Below are 26,335 nucleotides of genomic sequence, written 5' to 3' on the forward strand. Positions count from 1 at the left end.
TAATGAAAGTAATCTGGGAAATACAATATATTACTGTAATATCGTGGAAATAAGGATGGAATTTTTTTTCCCATTACTTACAATTTATTAATATTAAATTGAATATACAAATATAAATTGGACAGAAAACGATGTTTATTTAACGGAAACTAAATGCAATACTCGTATCTATATCAAATAACTTTACAGTTATTTGACCACCCTCGTCACAACGAATCTAACACACACACTCTCTCTCTCTCTAACAACTCTATCAATTCTCACGACTCTACTCTTCGACGACTCGATTAGCTCTGATTCTCGCAACACGCACACTCTGATCTTTCGGTCGTCCCGCCTTGGATAACGAAACCGTCCTTCTTCTAACGTTGTCTATTGTTTCCCTCATACCTATGTAAGAACTACCAACTACGTGCCTTTAGTCACGCAGGCACTCTTAAATGTAAACGAACCACAGAAAGACGACTTACTCGGTTTTATCTATTTTCAACTGATTTCTAATTCGAATTACCTTACGATATTACATTACTCCTAAAACTAAGCTCTGAAATCTGAGCATATATATGTCGGATCGGCATTGGAAATGGGGTTGTGGGCGTCAAATGAATCTTCTCGAGGATTAGCCATTGATACGGTACACACAGGCGTAGTTTATTACAATGATAGAATTATTACAGTCTTAACAATTGATCACGGCGGTTCGGCACTCGCGACGCTAGTGACGATGCTCTCGGGCTCAATAACGAATCCGCGGTCAACGGGACGACAACAGAACGTACTCACAAAGTCCAAGTCTGAGAATAATCACTGATCGCGAAGGCGTTACTCTTCGATCGATGAGATCGCGAGCGAGAATGCCTTTCCCGTCCCGATGATGCCACACAGGAAAACTATAACGGGGTGTGTCTAAGGATACGAGATCATCGGATTCGTCGAGAAAAGCCTTCGTTCAGAAAGTATTGCTGCTAATTGGTTAATCTCCATATCGGTGGTTAGAAAGGGATGCTAGCCGCCCTCGAGGGAAAGTTGCTAGTGGGAGACGCCGCTCGTTGAAAAATATGTCTCCCCTATCTTCCCGTAGTTGGGACAAAGACCGTTTGTCTGTTTGAAGGACTTTAGTTAACTAAACCTTAAGATTTATAACGGGCCCTCGGGCTAGCCGAACATGTACTGCGGAGACGCATCGACATCTGGCAATCATCTTACTCGAAGAATAGGGTCTGCACGTGGCGAGCCACGGGACAGAAACCGTTGGAATGTTTACTGTCGCGTGTCGCCACGAATATTTCTTTTAAGGAGAGCTATAGAATTACTTCATACCTTTGTTAGGCAAAGCGTTCATCCCGTGACCGCGGCTACGTTCGGCGACTGACTGTCGCCTCGAGCCCAAGCTCATTATCACAATTCTCGAATAATTACAATCGGGTTGAATAACTACAATTGTTCAATTACAGCTATAGTAGACTCTAGGTTACAATGTTGCGGGATTATCCAAAATTCCAAAGGCTCCGGTGTTCTTTCATCTCCGACATATATATATATCAGAGATGAAAGGACACCGGAGCCTCTCCTTTGGAATTTTGGGAAAGTCCCTTAACACTTTAATCTAGATTCTACCATAGCCGTAATTAAGCGATTGCCGCCATTCAATCCGATTGTATTTGTTCCAGATTTATGACAGTGAGCTTGGGCTCAGTTCGCTGTGGAGTGCCGAAGCGTGCAGACGTGTCTCTAGTGCCCAGCGTAGTCCGAAAACAACACGTGTCGCCCAACCGTCGAAAGAGAACACAGCTAAGTGTCCCTTACCCTTTAGGGAGAAGAAAATCCCACGCACCTAACCCCAACCCGAATACTAGCCTCACAGCCTCACGACTAGTTGTTCATTCCGAATTAACTAGCTCGATGATGGTCCAGCAACCGCGACCAGGCTCTCCGGAGCAGACTCGCAGCTACCCCGTGCTACCCCCCCCCCCCGTGGCAGAAGTGTAGCAGAACTCTCCGCACTAACGACGCTAACACTACAAAGAAAAGGAAAATAGAAACAGCAACGCAAATAAACACACACAACAGGTTCGCCGTATTGGAATCCTCAAACGACGCCATGGAAATCGTAGAACCGCCACCAAACCAACACTCACAGAGAATCCCCCCTCCCCCACCAATATTTGTGGACGACGTCATTGACATACAGACAATGATCAAGTCCCTAGAGAGAGATACCAGCAAGGAGGAATATAACCTTAAGATAAGCAACAACAAGGTGAAAATACTACCGACGAACCCAGAAGCTTACAGAAAACTCACCAAGACACTCAGAACCCTGAACGCCAACTTCCACACCTATCAACTCAAACAGGAAAGGCCTTTCCGGGTGGTCCTACGAAACATACACCACTCAGCAGACATAGACGAACTCAAATACGAACTCTCAAAACTCGGCCACGAAGTCATCAACGTAAGTAATATAAGGCATAGAGTCTCGAAAGACCCGTTATCCTTATTCTTCCTAGACATTAAACAAAAGCCGAACAATAAGGAAATCTACAACATCAGTCGCCTAATGAACGCGACAGTAAAGATCGAACCACCGCTCGTGAAAAAAGAAATAGTGCAATGCAAAAGGTGCCAAAGGTACGGTCATACGCAGAAATACTGCAACCATACTTTCCGCTGCGTTAAATGCGCAGGCACTCACTCCACTGACCGGTGCGCCAAATTACCGGAAACCCCAGCAAAATGCATCCACTGCCAAGGGGACCACCCTGCCAACTACAAAGGCTGCCCAGCATATAAAACACTATACACGAACAGGTACCCTAAGCTCAGAGCAAAAGAGGTATCCAACCAAACACCCAGCCCGCCGAAATTCACGACTACCCCAACCCCCTCAACCAACCAAACACCCAGTCCTACCAAATTCATCTCCACCTCAACCTCCTATGCCCAAGCAGTACAAGGCATCCAAAATAACCCGAACAGCCAAAGGAACCTTCCCCAAAACAGTGTCCCCAATCCACCAAACACAGACAACTCCTCAAGGCTAGAAAAGCTAATAGAGAAACAATCGGAGCAAATAAATCACTTGCTATCGCTACCAACACTCATCGTGGAAAAATTAGCACGCCCCGACTCAAAATAAAACCAAGGCGCATAGCACTCTGGAACGCCAACGGTCTAGCGCAACACAAACTTGAACTAGAACTCTTCTTAGACACCAGCAAATCGACGTAATGCTCGTATCGGAAACCCACTTCACCGACAAGAGCTACCTGAAAATAAATGGTTACAAATTCTACCATACCCAACACCCCAGCGGAAAGGCCCACGGTGGCACCGGAATAATAATCAAAGCAAGTATTAAGCACTACGAACTCCCATCATTCCAGAAAGACTACCTCCAAGCAACAAACGTAGCAATAGAAGACTGTCATGGCTCAATCACCACCTCAGCAGTATACTGCCCTCCCAGACACTCCATCGCCAAAGAAGACTCTGATAACTTCCTGGACACCCTGGGCAATAGATTCATAGTTGGAGGAGACTATAACGCCAAGCACATCCAATGGGGCAGCAGACTGGTTACAGCAAGAGGCAAAAACCTCTTAAACAGCATAATAAACAACAACCTCAACTACCTCACCACATACGAACCCACATACTGGCCCACTGACACCAACAAAATACCCGACCTTCTCGACTTCTTCATAACTAAAAATATCCCATCAAGACACGTCCAGATCAACTCCTCGGCTGATCTCTCCTCTGATCATTCTCCCGTGATAGCAACAGTCAGTTCAACAATCATCGAGAATACACCTAATGGCTCCATTCACAACCAACACACCAACTGGCAGCTCTTCAGAGAAGTCTTTACACACTCAACCTCAGCCTTCACCCCACTAAAAACAAAGGAAGATATCGAAGCAGCCACGGAATACTTAAACACGAGCATAATAAACGCAATCCGCCTCTCCACACCGACAAAGCCATCTAACAGCAAACAAGAATATCCCCATTACATACTAAAAAAAATAGCAGAAAAACGAAGACTAAGAAGAGTATGGCAGACCCATAGAACACCGGAGGACAAACGCAAACTTAACAACGCAACTAGAAAGCTATCCAGAACCTTAAGAAACTATAAAAACGACTGTTTCCATAAATATCTCGCCAACTTATCCCCCACAGCCGACGCCAACTACTCACTATGGAAGGCCTCTAGGAAACTCACACGCCCCCCACAAATAATCCCACCCATCCGCCGTCCGCAAGGTGGATGGGCGCGAAGCCCTATAGAAAAAGCCGACCTGTTTGCTAAACACTTGTCAAAAGTATTCAAACCCCATTCCCCCCAAGCCGCCGCGGACGTTACTGAATACCTGCACACCCCCTTCCAAATGTCCCCTCCTATCGAACCCTTCTCCTCTGCTGAGACTATAGAAACAATCAGTCGCCTAAACCCCAAGAAAGCAGCAGGACACGACCTAATAGGCAATAAAGCAATCAAGGAACTTCACACAAAAGGGATAGCACTCATCACATCGATTTTTAATGCTATCCTTCGCCTGGAACACTATCCTAAGGCCTGGAAAATCTCATTGATTACCCTCATCCCTAAACCCGGTAAACCGATATACGAAACCTGCTCCTATCGCCCAATCAGTCTTTTACCTACCCTGTCCAAGCTATTCGAGAAGATGCTCACGAACCGACTCCTTCCAATCCTAGAGAACTTGAAAACACTCCCAGATCACCAATTCGGCTTCCGAAAACATCATTCTACAGTAGAGCAAATCCACCGCTTAACTCATACGATCAGCCAAACACTCGAAAAGAAAAAATATTGCTCAGCGGTTTTCCTAGACATCCAACAGGCATTCGACAAAGTATGGCATGAAGGGCTACTATACAAGCTTAAAAAGATCCTACCCCACCCCTACTACTCCATCCTAATATCTTACCTAACCAATAGACAATTCATGGTTAAATGCCTAGACGCCACTTCCGCAACATTCCCAATAGAAGCCGGCATACCCCAAGGTAGTGTCCTCGGACCCCTACTGTACTCCATCTACACTGCCGACCTACCTATATCAAACGATATAACAATAGCGACATTTGCAGACGACACAGCGCTATTAGCTTCCCACGCAGACCCGGTAATAGCCTCATCCACTCTCCAGCGAAGTCTCGACTCCATGGAAAAGTGGTTTCACAAATGGGGCTTCAAAGTCAACGAAAAGAAATCCTCACATGTAACCTTCACGCTCCGAAAACAAACCTGCCCCCAGGTCACCATCAACAATGCAACAGTTCCTAGCAGGGACACAGTCCGATACCTGGGCATGACCCTGGACAGGAGACTAACGTGGAAGACACACATCTCAGATAAAACGAAGCAACTAAAGGACAAACTAAAAAAACTCTATTGGCTCACGGGCCGACGCTCCAAACTAAACATACAGAATAAAATTACCCTCTACAAGACCGTAATAAAACCTGTCTGGACCTACGGAATCCAACTATGGGGAACAGCAAGTAACTCCAACATTGAAATACTCCAACGCTTTCAACCGAAAACGCTAAGATCCCTAATTGACGCACCTTGGTATGTAACCAATGAAACAATACACCGCGACCTCAAGATACCCACCGTCAAAGAGGAAATAGCAAAATATAGCGACAGATATAGCAAAAGAATCAACAAACACCGAAACCCCTAATCACTGGACTACTCGATACGACGGACCAGATTCGCAGGCTGAAGAGGCACTACCCGCTAGACCTAAACGTTAGATTCATTTAATTATCCAAATTAAGCATATGCACTTACTTATAATACTTATAAATTATACCTATCTATAATAAGTATTAACTTATTGTAAATAAACAGCCATGTCACTGCGCCACGCCAGAAAAATTACTGAAAATTCTCAACGCGAGAATTGATTGTAATTTCAACAAATAAATAAAAAAAAAAAAAAAGCTTGGGCTCGAGGCGACAACCAGTCGCCGAACGTAGCCGCGGTCAAGGGATGAATGTTTTTACCTAACAGAGGTATGGAGTAATTCTATAGCTCTCCTTAAAAGAAATAATTGTAGCGGCACGCGACAGTAAACATTCCAACGATTTCTGTCCCGTGGCTCGCCGCACACAAGTCCTATTCTTCGGGTAAGATGATTAACAGACGTCGACGCATCTCCACAGTACATGTTCAGCTAGCCTGAGGACCCGTTATAAATCTTAAGATTTAATTAACTAAAGTCCTTCAAACAAACAAACAGTCATTGTACCAACTACAAGAGGATAGGGGAAATCTATTTTTCTCACGAACGACGCTTCCCGCTAGCAACTTTCCCTCAAGGGCGGCTAGCATCCTCCTCTAACCACCAACATGGAAATTGACCAATTAACAGCAACGTCAATTTCCCTCACTTTCCGAACGAAGGCATCTCTCCACGAATCCGATGATCTCGTGTCCTTAGACACACCCCAACGCGACGGAGACTTATTCCCTCGTGAGGTCACATTAGCTAGTTACATAGCGTCCTTACGCTCGGTGGATATTCTATGTTTTAACAAAGAGTTAGTTCAGTAATACTTGAACCGTAAACAAGGAAGTTGGGTACAACGTGGACCTTGGAAGAAGGCGCATTCTGTTATCCCGTTAATCGCGGATTCGTTATTGAACCTAGAATCATTGTCATTAGCTTCTCGAGTATCTGATTACCACAGTTACTTGCCATATTCTGTAATAATCATATTTACACTAGTACATATCTCCTCTATTGCATAACAATAATGTCTAATCCAAATAAAGATTTGTTTCACGCCCCTAACCCTAATCATAATGTGAACCCGACATATATATGTAATTAATTAGCTTTTGTTTTGTTCAATTTTCCTCTTATTGCTAGTATAGTAAAACAGTTATATCAATAAAAGTCACAACCTGCTTTCTCTCTCATACTTATCCTTCTTTCAATTCTTTAAATAATGCTCTCTTGCATATTTTATCTTAAAGTTCTTGTTAAAAAATATATGATCCGTCAGAGTTTTTGCTAATGACGTTCGCTTCGATATATGTTGTCAAGGACATTTTCTTGAGCAACTTCTAGAAGATTTTAGCGATCGCCTGTTATTCCATAAGAAATTATCAATAAAAAATATTTATAAAAATCAATGTATAGTATTCATTTACATATAGTAGAGAAACACTGTTCTCGTTGCTCGCTCTACTCGCTCGTAAAAAAGGTAGTCCAACCTAATACCAGTTTCATATGCGAGCGAACAAAAAATTTTTAGAAATGTTTTTTTGGCCGAAAGTTAGAGAAGCCGCTTCGCTCGCATATGGAACATTGGGTTGGAATAGATTTTTATGAACTCGCAGAGTTCGCGGACCGAGTGGAACGACCAACATATGTGATGTTCCTTTCAAATAAAAACTAGGAAATAAACACGTACGTCCGTGTTTGCAATTCACAGTCACATATATTTACATGTCGGAGATAAGAGGACACCGGTGCCTTCCCTCTGAAACCTCGGGAAAATCCATAAAAACATTGTAATTAAAATCTACAGTTGTAACTAAACGATTTGCCGTCATTCTACCCAATTGTATTTGTTTGAGACTTGTGACAATGAGCTTGGGCTCAAGGCGACAATTAGTCGCCGAACGTAGCCGCGGTCAACGGGACGAACTCTCCATCTAACAAAGGCATTGAGTAATCATATAGCTCTCCTTAAAAGAAAGATTTGTAGCAACACGTGGCAGTAAACATTCCAACGGTTTCTGTCCCGTAGCTCGCCACACGCAGATCCTATTCTCCGGGCAGGATGTTTACCAGATGCCGACGCGTCTCCGCATAACGTGATCGGCTAGCCCGAGGACCGTCATAAACACTAATGGTTTTAGGAAAAGATAGGGAAGTCACTCAAGGGTGTCGCGGCTTCGATGTCTTTCGCAGCTGCGACGCGGAGGCCACTCGGTTGTTCTTTGAACAATCGTCAACGTGGACGAACGTCAAAGCGAAACCACGCGAATTCGGCATTTCCGATAATACGGAACACTGTAAACGCGACTGCGTTGAATTCGTTCGATTAATTCCTAACAGTATCTATAAACAGTGAACTTAAGGCCCCATACACAACTGCATACGCTGCATATTGTAAGAAATAATAGCTATATACGTATGTAGCGGCACATGAGTTAGAGGACGATCAATCGAACGGCAAATCGAAAGCGACTCATATTATTGTTTTGCCTCGTGACACTGACGCAATCTTGACGTACATGTAACGTCAACAAATATCTCCAACAGACTCAGGAAACCTGTACCGCCTTGCACACGACACCGACTCCCAAAACAAAGGAATATGAATTCGGCACATAGGCATAAGATAAACGAACATCTAGAAGGGCTGAGTCTTGATCGAGGCTTCAGTCTTTCGGTAACGGTCTAATCGCAAACTTGTAATCCTATTATAAAATAAAGCTACCTCGAACTCTGGTTCAAGAACCCAACATTTTTTTATTCTTATTTTCCCATTATTTTTACGTGACATTTTGGCGATCCTGCCAGGATCCATTCGCTTCAGTGTAAACGAAATTACGATTTCGGTCTACGAACATTATTGAAGATCGAAGGATTCGAACTACTTGCGTTATGAACTTTGCTGCCAATAATTTACCACAGTGGACCAAATCAACGGGACCACTGTGAGCATAGAACAAATCAACAGAACGAGTTTGACACTCAAACAACACCTTTGAACGCGCCACAGAGAAAAACACCGCAAGGGAACCTCATTCTACGAACTTACGTATCAAGGTGAGAAAAGTCTGGATTCTTTTAAACAATATAGAACGCGAAAAGTTAGTTTCTCTAGTAACTCTAGCGAAGAGACAATATTCACTATGAACAACAAGAAAGACTCAATAGTCGAGACAAGTTTACCCTCTACAAGTGGAGTCCAAAATAAAACGGGATCACTCGATTCCTCTACCAGAGCAATTTTAGACTTAGTACAGAGACAGAACGAAGAATTTCGACAACAATTTAACGAAATAAAGAATGCTTTAAAATTAGCCAACGAAGAAAATAGAAAAAGCGTTAACGAAATGGAAATATTAGGTAGAAACCTCTCTCGTGTTAAACTACCACAAATAAACGTAAAATCAACTGAATTCGGTTCTATGATGACTGACGATGACGATACTAATCCACTTCCACCTATGCCACAAAAACCACCAACATATGTCCAACCATCCAATCCAACAGCTGCAAACTCTGGAAATCTAAAAGATGTTTAGTATCTCCGATACTAACCGGAGAAGACGATATAGGTGTAGAAGATTTAATTCGTGAAATAAAAGAAATGAGAATGATGTGTAGCGAACAAACGTTATTGTTAAAAATGATCAAAATAGAGAAAATTGTAGGAAAAGCCGCAATGACAATCCGCAATATCCATATTAACGAATTCGGAACTCTGTACGAAGGATTAAGACGTAACGTAGCTACTCAAGCATCAGTAAGAGAACACCAAGATCTGTTAAGAGTGATAAAGCAAGGAATAACCGAAAGCGTGCAAAATTATAACATTAGATTTCGACGTGTTTTCAACAAACTTCAATACAGCATTACCAATGAATATAAAGACGAACTAACACGATGAGCGATGAACGATCGACTATACATGGTTTCTGTGATTGACTATGTAAGAGGCCTTCGTTCGGAAATAGGACACGTGCTATTGGCTAATCCCCCCCCCCTCCCCCGCCCAAACATCATCGATGCAGAAAAAAAGGCAATGGACGTGGAAAAATACTTTCGCGAAGACAACGCTCGCAAACGGATGACACGACAAACAACCACTCCACCATCTTATCGTAACCAGATGTCTCGTCCAGTAGGTAACCGCTTCACGATTACAAGTAACATGAATAACAAAACTCCACCCACACAAAACATTCAACCAAGAATGAATAATTTTACAAAGCTTCAGAATCGACCATTAAACGAAAGGTCACAAACGAAATGTTTCAAATGAAATCGATTGGGACACCTTGCCAATCAATGCCAAAATTTTCGAATACCGCCTCAAAAAAAAGCCTCTCCAGGAATAAACCACATTCAAGAACAATCAGAATTAACAATGATACCTCAGGAGGATTATCCACAATACGACTACAATTACCAGGACGACCAGGATTGCGATTTTTCGTTGACTCGGGAGCAGGAATCAACTTGCTTAAACAAGGATGCTACCCAGGAGGAACAATAATACCAGACACATAGAAATTCTCCATGGGGCATTCCAAATACGAATCCAATTCCAAAATTTATTGAACAAAGAGATAGAATTTGCCTTAGTAGATGATAATTTCCCTATCATAGAAGACGGCATATTAGGCTTACCCGCTTTAAATCAATATCGATTCGAACTCTCCAATAAAACATTAAAATTAGATAATAATACCCTTCTGCTGCAGCAAGAACCAACCCTCGCATCAGGAGAAATCGTTCAAAAAATTGTATACTTCGAAGGAAAGCCAACGCCAGTATGCTTTATCAATGGTGGTAAGTTTTCAGTCCAAATTTCTAACATTATTGAAAATATAAACACTGTAGATCAAATCGAAAAATTCAAATCTTTGATTCGACTATCGCACATAGAAAAACCTCTTAGAGAACCTATGTAGTATTTTCGTCTGTACCTACTTAAATTATATTTATCTTATTTTCCTTTAAGCATTCGTGAACGTAGTGGTAATGAACTTCAATGTGTTTAGAATTTTTTGTGAAATTTCCGTACTTTGCTATACTTATCACTCCAGAGTTATCGTCATAATTTTTTACAGGGTTATTGTCTAGATTTACATTGAAGACCTTCATAATTTCTCTAATAGACATTAATTCACTCACCGCTTCCGATAGAGCTACATACTCTGCATACGTCCAGGTTTTTGTCACACACCTTTGTTTTTTAGATTTCCAACCGATTACATTTCCATACAATTTAATTACATATCCAGAAGTAGATTTCCTATCTAAATGATCTCCTGCCCAATCAGCGTCCACATAACAATCTATCGCTTCACACTTTTCATTCCTTTTCTAATGTAACCTTAAATCTTTAATATTAAATATTTCAATATTTCGGTACAAATATTTCAATATTCGCAAAGCATATTTAAAATGTGTCTCGCTACAACAATCTTGAAATCTACTTAAGATAATTCACACTATAACTTATATTCGGTCTGGTATTTGTACTAATATACAGCATGTTTTGTTACCTTTTTTTGTTTTTACTACAGATTAACAAATCGTCTACATATATCAGCAAATAAACAACATTTTCCCCCTTTCCATGAGTATATAGGCACAACTCTATGTTATTCTTCTTAAAACCCAATCTCGTCACATACCTATCAAAACACTCATACCAGTTCCTCGGACTTTCTTTTAACCCATAAGGCGCTTTCGATAATTTACAAACTCTATTCGTTCCGTCTGCATATCCCTTTGGTTGATTTACATATACCTCCGAACTTATTTCACCATTTAAAAAGGCAGTTTTTACATCCATTTGCTCAATGATTAATGCATTTTGACAACAATATGATAGCAATATTTTAAAGGTCTGATTACTCGCTACTGGAGAATATATGTCATCGACTACGTTTCTTTGTTGAAATCCTCTTACCACTAATCTAACCTGTCATCTGATTTTCTCGTGCAAACCCATTTTACATCTAATACTTCTTTGCTTTTTACCCTTTCTACCAATTTCCAAGTTTTATTTTTATAGAGACATTCTATTTCTTTATCCATAGCCTGTTTCCAATCTTCACTATTTTCACAACAAATCGCCTCCTCAAATGTACAAAGGATATCTACTCTACAATAATTTGCGTGAATCTCACTACTGTTTTCCTTTTCTGGATACCGTACTGGAATTTTCTTATTACGTGTAGATCTCCTAGGAATCTTTAAGCTTTCAGAACTATTATCGTTTTCATCTTCTCTACTTTCTAACTCTTCCTTATTCATGCTATCCAATAAATAATTATCTTTACTATCATCGCTAACTGCATCGAATGAATTCTCCTCAAAACCGATACATTTTTTGTCTGTTTCTACGACCTCTACATGTCGCTACTGTTATTTTTCCACCTAATAGGACTCTGTAACCTACTTCGCTATATCCTAACAGAATTCCCATATCTGCATTCTTATCCCATTTAGAAACTCTTTTTTGTTCTGGCCTTCTTACATAAACTTTACTTCCATATAGATACAAATTTTCAACACTTGGTTTTCTCTCGAAGAATATTTCAAAAGGTGTCTTTCTCTCTACAGTGTTTGCTAGTATTCGATTTTTCAAGTACGCCGCTGTACATATTATTTCCGGCCAGTACTTTTTATGTACTTTCGCTTCCGTTAACAAGCAACGCGCCATGTCCATCACTGTTCTACTATACCTTTCCGCTGTCCCGCTTAATTCATGTACGTAGGTAGGACAATTATTTATTATGATATCTTTATCCCTAGCAAATTTATAAATTCGATTGTTTAAGTATTCTCTTCCATTACCGCATCTTAATATTTTTAACCTCTTGCCCCTTAAGTTCTCAACTTCATTTACAAACTGTACGAGAGAATGAAAGACCTTATCTTTTGATTTTATACAATAGATCCTAGCTATTTTACTATAATCATCGATAAATGAAATAAAATATTTCTCTCCATTTAATCCGGTAGTCTTAAAGATACCGCACACGTCCGTATGAATAATTTCCATTATCTCCCTAGCCTTAGTTCGATTATTTTTGAAAGATAAATTATGAATTTTACTTTCTATATACGCCTTACATTTGAACAATTCCTTTTCAAATTTATTCGGTATACCTGTCACTAGCTGCTCTTTACTTGCCCAAAATATTTAAGTATCTAAAATTTACGCGTCCTAGCATCCTATGCCATCTTTCCTTTTTACTCATACCACTACGTTCGGCACTGTTTACTAAGTGCTTCTTCCTTTCAATATACTTTTCATTTTATATGCACCATTCTCTTTGACCGCTAAAGCTGTAAGTTTATTGTTCTCATCTATTATTTTTGCAATATTTCCTTTTGAAATAACCATATTATTATTATCCGTTAACTTGCCTAAACTAATCAAGATTGCGGACATTTCTTTCACATAAAAAACTTTATTCATATTTATTTTATTTCGCTTTCCAAATGCTTCAAAATAGCTAATAACATTTCATACTTCTGTTGCCTTTATCGATCTATTATCGCCCAAATATATATTTACCGGTTCTTTAAGGTCGATAGATTTATCAAAATAATTTACATCGTTAATAATGTGATCGGTAGAACCGCTATCTAATAGGCATGTTATTTCGTTACCACTTATCTCGTTCATCTCGCTGCTGTGTGCTGCGTGCGCTGTTGCCATCCATGTGCCTGCTCCTGTGTTGCCATATTCGCCATATTCGCTCGTGCCGGCTGCTGATTGACGATGGAAGTTTCCACGCCCCCTGCTCGTATTGCCATTGTTTTCTCTTCCTCTGCTGCGACCGCGTGTTGACTCACACCGATAACTGTTACTGCTTCCCCTTGGACGCTATTATTGACACTCTCTTGCAAAATGTCCCACTCTTCCACATTTGAAGCATCCTTCCTTTTTTGCAGCAAAGGCATTAGTTTTCATTTCTCCTCGATTAGACTTATCTTTCTTTTCCGCTATTTCTATTTTATTATTCACGCACGCTACCGTTTCTTTCTCTTCTTTCACTGCATCTATTTTATCCGCTATGTAGCTATACTCTTCGGGTAACGTATTTAGCATGTAATTCAGCTTTTCCCTCTCACTCACTTGTGCGCCTGCACCTTTTAATTCATTTATTAATTTTTCAAAATCGCTAAAGAACGATGCTGAATCACTGTATTTATCAAGACTTATCTTCTCCAATCTCCTTCTGCACACGATCTAGTGCCGTCGACTCTTTCAAGTACACTTCGTCGAACTTTTTCATTATTTCATACGCTGTTTTTTCTCCCCTAATATATTCTAATTGTCTATTTGAGAAGGCACTGTAAATTATATTTATCTCCTTCAGATCCTTTTTATCCCAGTCTGGATTGTCGGTTTCAGTCTTCACTCTAGTTATAACAATATCACATTCTTTATACCTCAGAAACATTGTTATTCTTTTCTTCCACATACCGTAACCCTCACCATCAAATATCGATATCATAATTTCCGATCTCTCCATTTTAATTGATTTCCTATTCTTTACTCAAGCGTTCCTACGTGCTTGAAGTATTTTTTCTTTTATTTCATATTCTTTGAACGTTTCTTCCCTTACTAAACTCGCAAGACTAAAAACCACGCACTAAATAGCTTGCAAAACTAGTAACCACGCTCTGCTACCATGTTAAGGTATACAGAGGATTCGAAAATACAAATAGTTTACTTTATTTCGCACACAACAGCTATACATATATATATTATACTCTGAAGACTTCGATAACCTTCTTGCACGCACGCTTGTTGTCAAGCAACTCGTCTAGATTCTCCTAACAGCCTCCAATCGTCTTTTGTCTCAACTGAGACCTGGACGCCCTCTGACGCTTACACACACATTCACATGTACAGTGTAAATGTATCATCTACCTAACAAGATCATCAACGTAAAATCCTACCGTCCTCCCGAACATCATAAAACCGAGATAAATATACAGATGACTGAAATGTTAAACAAAAAGATTATAGAATCCTCCGACTCCCCCTATAACTCTCCTGTCTGGGTCGTTCCAAAGACAATCGACGCACCAGGGAAACAAAAGTGGCGAGTAGTGATTGACTTTAGGAAGTTAAACGAACTAACAGACCAAGACGCCTATCCACTACCTGACATTGACGATATACTATCACAACTAGGAAATGCGAAATATTTCTCCGCTTTAGACTTATCTTCAGGGTTCCATCAAATACCCATGGACGAGAATTCAAAGAAATACACTGCATTTAGCACACCACAAGAACACTTCCACTATAATAGAATGCCACTCGGGCTCAAGAACGCACCTGCTACCTTTCAAAGAATGGTGGATACCACGTTAAGAGGTTTGGTTAACAATCATTGTTTCGTTTATCTCGATGATATCATTATATTCGGGCAATCGATAGAAGAACATAATAAAAACTTAGCCATTATATTCCAAAGACTCAGGGGAGTAGGTCTAAGAATACAACCAGATAAATGTGAATTCTTAAAGCCCGAATTAGAATATCTAGGACATGTAGTGACAGCAGATGGAATAAAACCTAACCCTAAAAAGATGGAAGCAGTAAAGAATTTTAAACTACCAAAAAATCCTACAGATGTAAAATCATTCCTTGGGCTAGCTGGATACTATAGAAAATTTATTAGAAACTTCTCTAAAATTGCCAAACCTCAATCTATTTTTAAAGAAGGACATTTAGTATTAGTTCATAACGATCATAAATAACACAAGTTAGATACTGAATGGCCAGAGCCATACACCATTGAAAAAGTGAAAAGCCCCTTATTATGAAATAATAGTAAATGACTCGATTAGGAAAATACATGGTAACCGTATTAAACCTTACTTTCCAGGACGATCTTCACCTTCTACATAGTTAGCTAAGCTAAACGTTATACCTCTTAACGGTAGTTCTATATACCAAGAAAAATTAGCTCATGCATGCTTATATAGCGAATCTGTAAACGTAATTATAGGTTTAGACATTAAGGATATATATGCAAAACTCAGCGAAATTAAGAGATTTAGACTAATGTTAACAGAGCATTATAAAAGTGAATGCCCGTATTCCAATGAAATGATTACACGCGTTCGCGAAAGAAATTTAGACAATTTAATAATGCATATTAAACTTATGACACACATTTGTTACCGAAGAGGGTCATTGAATTTTGTTGGATCCATTTCTAGAAGTCTATTTGTAACTCTGGATGACGATGATTTAGAATTAATGAATAAAAATATAGATAAACTTTTTGATGAAAACAATAACTTAAAAACCAATATAACTTAGAAAATAAATCTCAAAACTATAACTTTACCCTTAACTGACAGTCTAGAAGAAATCCTAACAAAAATTAAGAGCGCTCCAAAAATCATTAATAATGTATAATCGTATAGAATGCACCTCAATCAAATTTCCAACGAAGTAAACTCTCTTAATTATGAACATAGAATTAGAAGTCTTAAGAAATAGGAACTAAGTGTCTTATAAATTATTAGTTATATTGATCTAATCTAATCGCACACTTGTAATCCTATTATAGAATAAAGGTATCTCGAACTCTGGTTCAAGAACCCAACATTTTTTTATTATTATTTTCCCATTACTTTTACGTGACACGCAAAGCGTAACGATAAACAAATTCCGGGTAAAACAATGTTGCCGCTACGTGCAATCGTCAACCGAGGTTGAATTTAAAGTTTCCGGTACTCCCCCGAGTATAAATAAAAGAACACGATCGTTAAGACAGTTAGTATCGAACATTCTTATAGCGAATTAATATCGAACGAACGTAAGCATTACCTTGTAAACACATATCGAGCAACACTAAGCGAACGACGACTAACTCTGTACTGCAAATAATTTTAAATACATTTGACTAAACTAAGTATCAACTCGTCTAGTCATTAATTAACAACACGTTTAATCGTCCTCCACATACATGTTGTATAAGCTACTATGTGTATATTTATTTATGTTTCCCATAGTACAGACGTATTCCTTATATTATTGTAACTGTGTAATTTCAGTAGTATTGCATAAAGGACATCTGTTTTGTTGCAATTGTATCAGCTATTAATTGTAATACTTGAAGCATTTGTATCTAATCGTCATGCATCTGTGATGGCACTCGACCATGGAACTTTCCAACGGCTTCGCGACACAAAGCGCTATACCTTCAAAGCGTAAGGCCGACATGCCTAATGTACCATCGATATACCTACAGTTCTTTCGCCGAATATTCGGAAGAATATTCGGAAGAACGCGGCAACCGTTGCGGGCATCTAATAAACGCGTGCGTAGTGGGGATATCGAGGGGCAACAAAATAAAGAATCCATTTGGTTTCGAATCAAAGATTCATTCTGCCCCGAGCTGCGGAGTGCGAAAGGTTAAGCGTCATAGCGAAGTAAACACAATTAGAGATACGTGATTATTGACTCTTGATAGTTAATCGTTAATCGTTAATCGTTAATTGTTGTTCATCGTTAATCGTTAATTGTTGTCGATCGTTCATCGTTAATCGTTAATTGTTGTTGACAGTTAATCGTTAGTCGTTAATTGTTGATCATAAATTATTGACTGTTGATTGTTAATAGTTTAATTAACTTTTTTGTTGAACATCAAGAGTATTTCTTGTGGCCACCTTCACCCGCTATCCACCTCACATCGTTATTCTACATACGGAAGGCAAGATTGACATCGAGTTCGAAAGACAGACCGCAGAAGTCTGGTCTCTGCTATTACCACGAGACCTTTCGAGACCGCGCAAGGAAGTGCCGGGCCCCTTGCAACTGGACCCAGTGAAACGAGACCAGCCGTCCGTAAACGCGGCATGTGGCGATGGCTTTAGTATCCCGTCGGATTTTCGTGACGGACAGGGCACCAAGGATCTCTTTCCTCGTGAACACCGGTGTCAATATAAACGTATACCCGTGCAATAAACTACGCGGATCCGCGAACAAAGATACGTACGAGCTGTTCGCGGCGATTCGAGTGGTCGAAGCAAACCGAAAACGCCTTTTGCGAGTCGAAGCGCGTCCTCTCTGACGCCACAATGTTAGTGTTACGACCGGCATACTTCAAATCCGATGGACTGACGATGGAGATAAAGATGTGGCGGCACTCGGCGACAATGTATATCGCTGAAGTGTCTAATGAACCATCAACATCCCAACGGTCCTTCCACCGAAAGGTCTAGAAGAAAGAGCACGTGGCAACGGCCGCGGACGCCTAGCAAATGCATTGACGGTGGGGATGTTGAGGAATGACAAAAGAAAGTAATCGGATCCGATCGAAAGTCAAATCATAAGAGCTTCAGTCTTGGAAAGTCACGCCTAGAGTTCGGAAGTGGATTGTAAAGTGGATTGTTGTTAGAAAAAAAGTTCCTTTTTTTATTTTTTACCTCAAATTTCTTTTTTTATTTTGTTATTTTACGTGACATTAGCGCATCCGGTATTGGCAACAGCGCGTGAACGACAAATGGCAGCCGCTAGGATTCGTTATAAAATCTTTGTCTCTCGCGCGATTAATTCTGTATTTAGAATAATTTTAAATATATTTGACAATATTAAGTATCAACTCGTCACGTCATTATTTAAATCATCCACCACAAATCCAAAAACAGAACAAGGAAAACAGAGAAAAGAACAAATAGAAAATTAAATTGCTAACATGTTTTTCTATAATAATATTTTAACATCAATATTGTAATACGCAATGTGAAAATGAAAAAATTGGAAGCAACCGAACTACGAATGAAACTGAATCACTTCGCTGCTTGTAAAGATAACTTTTAGTGTTATAAACATAAGTCAAGTAGCAAATAGCATACATTGAATTTACCCAAACTCTTCTTGGAATCTGACAAAATGATTCTTTATTTTGTCAAAAAAATCTTTACGTATGTTCCATTCCCATTCGTCGCTTTTTTCAGTGGCGTGTTTATCGCTACGTCGAAACTCCGTCGGGTAGTAGATAATGTCATTTGAAGTAGAAAACTATTCAGAAACGTGTATACGTTACACAGCAACAAACCAGTCGCCCTTTTATTACCTCGTTCTCAACAGTTCAAATTTCAGGGACGACCGACTACTTAGTATCGACCCAGTACGTCATATTTACTCGCCAAAAGTATTGTAAACGAAAATTGTAACCAGACGTGCCGTTAGTAACCACCATTTTTCGCGAAACTTCTTTTTCATTTGGCGGAAATTTAAACAAACCCCGAAACACGTGGCGTTTTGCAACTGTCTTTAATCCTTTAAGATAAAAAAGATTGACGCAAAATTTTGACGGGATGAAATTTCACGATATATTCAGGTGAAACGATGCGAAATTAGAGCGAAGCTTATAATGGGAATATAGTTTGCTTGTCTGTTGTCATAAAATGAGATATGCAGAATATATTAAAAAATATAGTATATGTAATACGAAACTTTGTATTATTCATGTTATTATGGACAAAATATCACAATATGTTCATATATTTAAATCTCATCCGAAAAAGATTATTGTATGTAGAACACAGTTTAACTGTATTTTGAATTCTTGTTTATCAGATCACAATTGATAAGTCGATATTAGGATGATTATCATCATTTGAAACAATTTTGTGACTGTTATTTGTCAATATACTTTATATCTTATGTACATTTTAAATATGGTACGCAAAATCGAAGTTGCAAGGAACATTAATAAAAATTCAATATTTCAATAACACCTTTCATGATTATAATTAAATATTTTTCAAAATGTCGCATCAATGTTACATCTAGCACCCCCTCCCCCACACACAAAAGTTTACCAATTTATAATATATGTACTAGTAGATTGACAAGTTACGATTTACAGATTATATAGAATTCTATTTTATGATTTTATAATTTTTCGTTAAATAGAATAATCAAATAACTTGCAATTAGTAAAATTTCATTTGTTTTATCGTCAAACTCGTGCAAGGGAACATATTAATGCTGGTAACTTTAGTGACTTGCAAAATTTCAATAGTGCAAAACAGGCCAGATATTCAATAGCAATTGGTTGCTATCCATATTTTCATCGGTCTTACAATAACCTTATGTTATCAATTATGAATTAAAAAGTTAATGAAATCACAACTCATCCAAGGCCAATGGTTATGACTTCTTTTCGAAGATCCATTGAAATCTCGAGTTTGTTGTTTGAGACATTCAGTTACCACAAAACAAAAACACCACTCTATTACAGCCAACGTAAACAAAAGATGACAGATTTTTCAAATTCTCGGACAACAAACACAGGCTTACACACTTACTGTTTTAAAGTCACAGTCTGTCGTTGAACTTTCGCCAAGTAACTTGATACGTACAGATACACGTCCCTCGAAATCAGTTTTCGACGAAAATATATACGTGACATGTTATGTTGCAACCGAACGTGAATTTCTCCCGGGAAATAGCCTGATATCGTTTATTTATGCGTCTCTCAAATACGAATTTTACTATACACTTCGTTTAAGGCACGCCATTTTGCAAAACGATTATCGAAAGATTACTGCTTACATCGAGATCGAGAATAGATTCGCAGGAAGCTGGATGCCGCGATTTCTTCCCGCGCTTTACTTTTCTCCGAAGTTGTGATTGGTTGATTTCCTGCTGCCATATTCGGTTTCGCCGAGAATCGTGAACACGTACGCCGGAAGCAATGCGGGGTAATTATTTGATTTATTTCATAATATTATTTAACATATATCGTGAAAAGTTCTGAATATTCGGATTCTTCTGTTATCGTTTCATCGTGTGTTAGCATTATCAGCTCTCGGTATCGAATTGACAAACAGAATTTTTCTCATAGAAAGTGAGTCACATTAAGTATGTGTATATGTATAGTCGAAGCAATGCAATTAAAAATTTTTCTATTTTAATTGGAATTATTTATCACAGACATTTTACCGAGGATTCATTTTATAAATCTTATATATATGTGTGTAATCATATATGTGTGTATTCATATATATATATTATAAATTGGTTTATATATAATATAACCAATATATATATATATATATATATATATATATATAACCAATTTATAATATATATATGATTACACACACACACACATATATATATACAATACACTAGAAATACTTTCGTGTACTATTATACGTAGTTCGATAGTTTACATTTCACGGGCCCCGTGTTGCACCCGCATTGCTTTCGTTCCTGTTTCCAACGTATAAGTGTAGCGTCAGTGATTCGCGTGACGCGACGTAACCTTCAACGTTTGTTTTTCTCGGTTTATGCGTTGTGTGTTCGTTTGAATGAAAATGTCGCGAGTGTTGTAACAAAAACCACGGAAAACAGAAGAAGAATACGGGAGCAAAAGGAATTCCAGGCTACAGCAGAATGCCCATTGCCCAACAGGGTTTCGTTCCATGGTATTTCAACGAGGTAAGCTACCTTTTTTAGTACGCTTCAAGGCGCCTCTGTTCAACCAATTAATTTGCGTCCAACACCATTTTAACTTCGTATACTCAGAGAAAATATCGTTCTTTTGTATTTTCTAACTCTGATCTATGTATAAATTTACCGCGACGGATCATTTCTACGGATTGACGTATCTTATAAAAACGTTGCGTGAAATGTTAATCGTATATAAGTCTTGAAATATTTATACTAATTTCATAGAGGAACGTAGTTGGTACCTTCCGGGTGGCATATTGTATGCTTGTTACATGAACTTTCCAAATATCTTACAGTTAAATGGTTGGATTGTTTACTAGAATAAGCAACACAGCATTGTTTTTGATTTATTGTTAATGAATTTATAGAATCATATTGTTTTACACATATACACTATCGCTCAAAAGTATCCCAACATTTGATTACTTTTGATATTATGTTATTTAATTGCACAATCAAATTGACAGTACGTGCTGATATATAATGATTACGATCTGTATTATTATCTTATTCTTATGATGTGGTTTTAACAAAGGTCGTAACAAAACGGTCAGAAAAAGTTCTTTATTCACAGACTCTGTAGCCTGTAAGAAACGAATTAATTAATTAAGAATCTCGTTGTAACCTACAGGTTCGAAAAAGGCTGATATGCTTTGGTCTACGTGGTGGTTGGGAATTTTCATTCGTTTCGAGTTCGCTTAGCTGATAAATAGTGAATGTGCATTTCTTCCAAAATAAAGAAGAAAGCGAAGTCGATAGAAACGTGGGTCAAATTTGAAATCACTTCTCGGTTATGTGGAGGTTGATTAAACACGTTGGTGTATATAGTGATGAGACGAGTTGATATTTGGTGTAGTCAAATGTGTTTAAAACTATCGGCAGTACTCTTCTAACGATCTCCTTCTAACGAATTTAAATTCGACTTCGGTTGACGGTTGCGCGTAGCGGCGATATTGTTCTGTCCGGAGTTTGTTTATTATCAAGTTTTGTACCTCAAGACGGTATCAATGCCCCGAGGCAAAACAACAACATGAGTTACTCTCGATTCGCATCGTCCTATGATTCATATGCCGCTACAATATGCAATCGAATAAAGTGATAAATAGCTTGCGGATGTTTACGCGTCTCTGAAAATGTTAAAAGATATAACATGTTTAACGCGAAGTATTCGTGATTATATTCGCTGCAATTTGAAATATCTGCGTGCAGTCTCGTAGATTTTGAATAAAAATTTATCTTTTATCGAAAAATACATACATGTTTTGGCCTATATATAGCTTTATACTCTTGTAAACTAAAAAAGAAATCGAAAAAATGTGATGTTGACTCTTGGAGTAAAAAATTCATTTATATCAATACTACTTTTAGAAATGCACCAAGAGAAGCAAGACAAATTATTGACGAAACACAGGATAGTCATTTCCGATCCAAAAGAAAACGCAACTAAAATAATATGTAGATAGCTATTAAGGCAATAAATAATAAAGTCATTGAAATGATCCATCATTTCAAACTAATATCGCTTCTCTTTACTTCAGAACTGCTATAAACATTTTAAATATCATTATGTCTTGGTTCCCTTGCGAAGTTCTCGAAGAATTCGTCAAATGATGTCATCAATAATATAAATAATCGTAAAAAATGTATATTTGTGTTTAAAAAATAGGCGAATAAAGAGAAATAGGATAATCGAGACTGGTGAAAAAGGATCAACCTTTTCAGCAATGGCAAGGCACATCCCGCATCTGATACAAGCGGAAGAGAAATCAATTCCTATCATGTCACACGGTGAACAAGAACGCAAATACGGAATCTTTTGTATAATACTACTCCAAATTCTGTTGAGTCGCAGTAATAATAATAATCGGGTGTTGACTTCTGCTCGTTTTTACTTGAAGTCTGCTCGTTACCTCTTTGACATTTGGAGGATCGTTTTCTGTCGAAACCCGTTCCATCTGACGTTAAAACCAATAAAAACAATATTACGATAAAGACTTTTATCTCCATTGTCGTCAACTTCCGTCAAGTCTTCGTTTTCTGCTCGCTGGATATAATACGGATTCCCAAAAACTTTCTTCGTATGAAATTTTACTAATGTACATTTATCAAACATTGCACATTTTAAAATAGGTTATCATTATAAGATTAAAAAAAATAGCTAAAAATATTTTGAAACGGAAGAAACCAATTTTGAAGTTTGTTGGCCCGGAAATGTCATGGTAAGAAGGTATACTTCGATATTATTTTTACTCTCGATAGGCGTCGCTGTCGTTGCTGTTGTCACATACGAGACACAACAAATCACGAAATTGACAAATCACCGGTGATCTCCTCGAGTCGCAGTTCGAACGTTTCACAAATAAGTTAAAGTATTGAACTTTAGATATAGTGGTAAAATTTATTGCATGAATCCAACAGAGTGACGGTTCAGAGTGTCATAACAAAGAGGTATATTTTGTCTACTCCATTAGTGCTTCTAAGCGTGTGATATTGTCGACGATTCGCCTGTGCATGATTATACATTGAGTAAACGTATAGTCTGAGTTGGAGTTTTGATGATTAGGATAATCGAAATAATTCATAGCCATGGTAATATTTTAACTAATTTATTTTGTTGTCTTTTATAGGCCACTGCAATGAGAAAGGAATTCCTGAAGCCAAAAAAAAATGATACATCCAAATAGCAGAAAGTCTATCGCTATTACGAAAAAAGCCAAAAAGTAAATACAATTACTATTAAATTGTGTGATTTTGTTATGTACATTTCATTTATTTTATATGATTATATAATACTTTTGTGTACTAAAGAAGGAAATGGACAATGTGTTTTGTTTCAGAATATCAAATAGACAGAAGGCAGAAATGTCCCGCTTGATAAAACAGAATTCAATAGGAGAGAAAATATCATGGATCAGAAACAATATGATTCCAGGCGTGTGTCCCTATACTCCAGAGTTAACTGCAAGTTTGTTAGAAACGGAGGTAAAACAAAAATGTATACACATGATGACACAGAGATTGTACATTAAAGATGTGATTAGTTATAGTTCTATATTTGATCCAAAGGTATGTAGCAAGAAATGATGAAGCAATGGAAGAAATTACTATTAAAAGATCTATAGGTAGCAACAGGAGTAGACAGCATGCTAGGAGGGAACATATAATTAGAGTAGAAAGAACTAGGAGAATATCATACACGTGGAATAGGTAAAGAATTACAGTCAAATTTATTTTCAATATATCCTGATGTACAAACTCTCCTTTATTTTTCAGAAATTTCTGATATTTTAAATGCAACTCAGTGTGAAATGTTATTGAATTGGAATAATGAATTACAGTGTGTGAATAATTTTAAATTTATAAGGTTTGGCGAGAAAGATTTAAAGAAAGTATTAGAGCTAAGACAAAGAATAAAAATAAGCCATATTAGACTATCCAAATCTCTGTTAGCTATGCCTGTAAACAAGAAGAATTTATTAAGTAAGTCAATTGATTTAGATGAAAATAATCAATCGGCAGAATGTGTAATGGAAATAGAATAAATTCTGTAGATATATGTCTTTTTATCTTTCACCTCTATTTAAAAACAAGAAAACAGAAGAAAAGCGAACAGTTTCGTCCTTTTTTGTTTTCGAAATGCTAGAAACCGCATATCGTCTTGCTCTCTTATCTCCCACGAGAAACAGTCACGTCACAAGATACAAGAGTACGATAGAAGAGAAAAGAAAATGTTCGATCGTGAAATATACAACAAAACTGAAACATGTAGATGAATCACACGCACATCATTAATATTCTGCATCGTTTCTTCGCCTTTTCTTTTATTTTTTCGCTAGTTGCTCCATTATTTAAGAACGAAGATATAGCAATTATTCTCAAAATTGTACATTTCGAAATGGTAAGAAAATCAATAGTACAATGATAAATATACGATTTTAAAAGCTTTTTAAATTTCTTACATACTTAGCATTAATCAAATAGCTTAGTATATAAAAGAGTGTACTTGTGTCGCATGTTATAAATGCAGCTGCGTTCGTTACAACAATTCCAATTCCAAGGAATTTCTCTCGAAGATCGCAGTGAAGAATTTGCTTTGTTAAATTATTACTGGTATACTTCGTCAACGTGTGGTATATCGATACAATTTGTCAACCATCACTTTTAATAGCTTCTCGCTAATAAAAACATTTCGTAACTATTTAATAAGAAGCAGTATATTCTTAATTATTTAGAAATTTACTTAATGATGTTTAAAAATACGAATATGTTTAAAAATTATAATGTAAATATATATATTTCATTTCATGTTTTACTAATATATCTCTAATTTAGATTAAATATCTGAAACTTGAAGGAAACTTTTAAAACTTTCAACACATCGCATACGTTTCAAATTTAGTGCATAGTTCTTGGGTTACATTACCTTCGCTTTCCAAAGATTAATCTTAATATATGGATTTAATGCATTATACAATAACCTCTCTTTGTCAGAAAATTTTAGAAATTATCTATATGATCATAATCTTATTTCATGGTGGATATATTAGATTTGATGGACTATATCTTAATTTTATTTTATATTACTATTAGTAGAACAGTAAGTAGAAAGGTTACGTATATGCATTGTTACATAGTACGAATAAGCGTACAATTTTTTATATTTCGCTTGTAACAGCAATCTGTAATTCTGTAATTATCTGTCTTCACATAATACTTAAAATTCGCATTTTAAAATCATAATGAACAATGTGTTCATTCTGAAAATATTTGTTAAAATACAAGATTTTGTTAAAGAAATCATGTTTGTTGATGTACGCATATATACGTGTGCACTTTAGTGTTCAAATTCTTATAGTTATCTGGTTTGAAAATATTCAGTTCATAAGTTCGTAAAATGTAAGAAAATTTTTGCGGCGTTTGGTATTTCAATTTCTCGCGCGCATTGCATACAAACGAAGCCTCGTCGCCTCAGCCAATCAAGAATCGGCTAGGCTCACTTTTAGCGGGATACCACCATTCTACCGTCGAAGAGCGAGACTTTTTTCTGTTTCTTTCCATTGGTAGACTATTTGATCGTTT

At 37.7% G+C, this 26,335-nt stretch overlaps 1 protein-coding gene across 3 annotated transcripts; it reads left to right on the forward strand.

Moving 5' to 3' along the window:
- Positions 1-20,960: 20,960 nt before the first annotated feature.
- On the forward strand, positions 20,961-24,405 carry LOC117240774 (translation machinery-associated protein 16 homolog). 3 transcript variants are annotated; one of them, XM_033506812.1, is made up of 4 exons: positions 20,961-21,244; positions 23,884-23,976; positions 24,094-24,238; positions 24,323-24,405. In XM_033506812.1, the coding sequence occupies exons 2-4, from the start codon at positions 23,924-23,926 to the stop codon at positions 24,338-24,340; spliced, it is 216 nt and encodes a 71-aa protein (XP_033362703.1). In that variant the 5' UTR covers positions 20,961-21,244; positions 23,884-23,923; the 3' UTR covers positions 24,341-24,405. The 3 variants fall into 3 exon arrangements, with proteins under 3 accessions (XP_033362703.1, XP_033362705.1, XP_033362704.1); XM_033506814.1 differs by lacking the exon at positions 20,961-21,244 and adding an exon at positions 22,923-23,044; XM_033506813.1 differs by lacking the exon at positions 20,961-21,244 and adding an exon at positions 23,514-23,704.
- Positions 24,406-26,335: the final 1,930 nt, after the last annotated feature.

The sequence above is a fragment of the Bombus vosnesenskii genome, unplaced genomic scaffold, assembly GCF_011952255.1.
Source record: "Bombus vosnesenskii isolate JDL3184/JDL3185 unplaced genomic scaffold, Bvos_JDL3184-5_v1.1 scf7180000014889, whole genome shotgun sequence".
Taxonomy (NCBI): domain Eukaryota; kingdom Metazoa; phylum Arthropoda; class Insecta; order Hymenoptera; family Apidae; genus Bombus; species Bombus vosnesenskii.